The 1,442-nt window shown below is 39.4% G+C and overlaps 1 protein-coding gene across 1 annotated transcript; it reads left to right on the forward strand.

Moving 5' to 3' along the window:
• Nucleotides 1-311: 311 nt before the first annotated feature.
• On the forward strand, nt 312-635 carry LOC137646514 (uncharacterized). The gene has a single exon (XM_068379621.1). It carries the CDS (start codon nt 312-314, stop codon nt 633-635), a length of 324 nt encoding a protein of 107 aa, XP_068235722.1.
• The last annotated feature ends 807 nt before the right edge of the window (nt 636-1,442 follow it).

Consider the following 1,442-nt stretch of genomic DNA (forward strand, 5'->3'; position numbering starts at 1 on the left):
AGAGTGCTGAGAACAGTAAGGTTACATGAGGATGTACAAGAATGTTTGACCGAGAATAGTAAAGTGATTTTTAAGGATCGGCGGGGAAGTACTTGGAAAGTCATCAGGAAGAAGACCCCCAAATGATAAAGTATCTTGGCGGTGGAATGATGAGGTGCAAGAACGGGTGAAAACAAAGAAAGAAGCCAGGAAGAAGGCATATCTATCAGGAAAAAAAGCAGGATAAAGAAAACTATAAGCAGGGAAAGAAAGAAGCAAGAAGAACAGTAGCAAAGGCGAAGGCTCGCACATTAAATGAAGTCTATAAAGAGATGGAAACACTAGAAGGAGAGAAGAAAATATTACAAATTGCTAAGGCCCGAGATACTGCATCTAAAGACCTGACGCAGATAAGACAAACAAAAGATAGCAATGTTATAGTTCTAGCCGAAAAGAGTAAAATTAAAAGGTGGAAAACTTATTTTGAAGGACTATTGAATGAGGAGAACCCAAGAACAGTATTTGAAGATGGACTCCCAAACGAGGCAGTTACTATAGGAGTGACTAGAAGAGAAGTAAAACAAGCAGTGAAGATGAAAAATAGTAAAGCTGGAGGACCGGATAATATACCAGAAGAGGTATGGAAGAGTTTATGAGAGGAAGGCATAGATATCTTGTGGGACCTGATGCAAAAGATCTTCAAATAGGAAAATATGCCAGAGGAATGGAGAAGAAGCCTAGTCATCCCCATCTATAAAGGGAAGTGAGACATCCAGGAATGTGGCAATTACAGAAGCATAAAGTTGATAAGCCATACTATGAAAATATGGAAGAAGATGAAACAACCATTGGTGAGGAACAATTTGGATTCATGCCTGGAGGAGGGACTATAAATGCAATATATATTTGCTTTGAGGCAGATGATAGAAAAAAATTGGGAGCAACAGAAAGGATTATATATGATCTTTATTGACATGGAGAAAGAAGGCATACGATCGAGTACCACGTCAGGAGCTGTGGAGAGGTATGAGAGAAAAGGGAATCCCTGAGAAATACATAAGAATCACCCAAGATATGTATGAGAGGGCGGAATCAAATGTTAAGAGCAGTATGGGCCTAGGAGAAAGTTTTCCAGTAAATGTGGGACTACATCAGGGATCTGCATTGAGCCCTTACCTATTTGATCTGGTCGTGGATGTAGTAACACAAGGTATTAGAGATTAGTCTCCTTAGTGTTTGCCTTGTGCTGATGATGTTATACTATATAGCACTAGGTGAGAGGTAGTAGAAGAAAAGCTGGAAGAGTGGAGAGGAGAAATGGAATATATAGGATTGAAGATCAGCAGGGAAAAGAATGAGTATTTGACATTGAAAAATGGGGAGAATGGGGAAGTTAATTTGCAAGGAGAGAAATTGAAAAGAGTTAAAAAATTTCAACAGTTGCAGAGGATGGTGATCTGGGG

This window comes from Palaemon carinicauda, chromosome 9 (genome assembly GCF_036898095.1).
Source record: "Palaemon carinicauda isolate YSFRI2023 chromosome 9, ASM3689809v2, whole genome shotgun sequence".
NCBI lineage: Eukaryota > Metazoa > Arthropoda > Malacostraca > Decapoda > Palaemonidae > Palaemon > Palaemon carinicauda.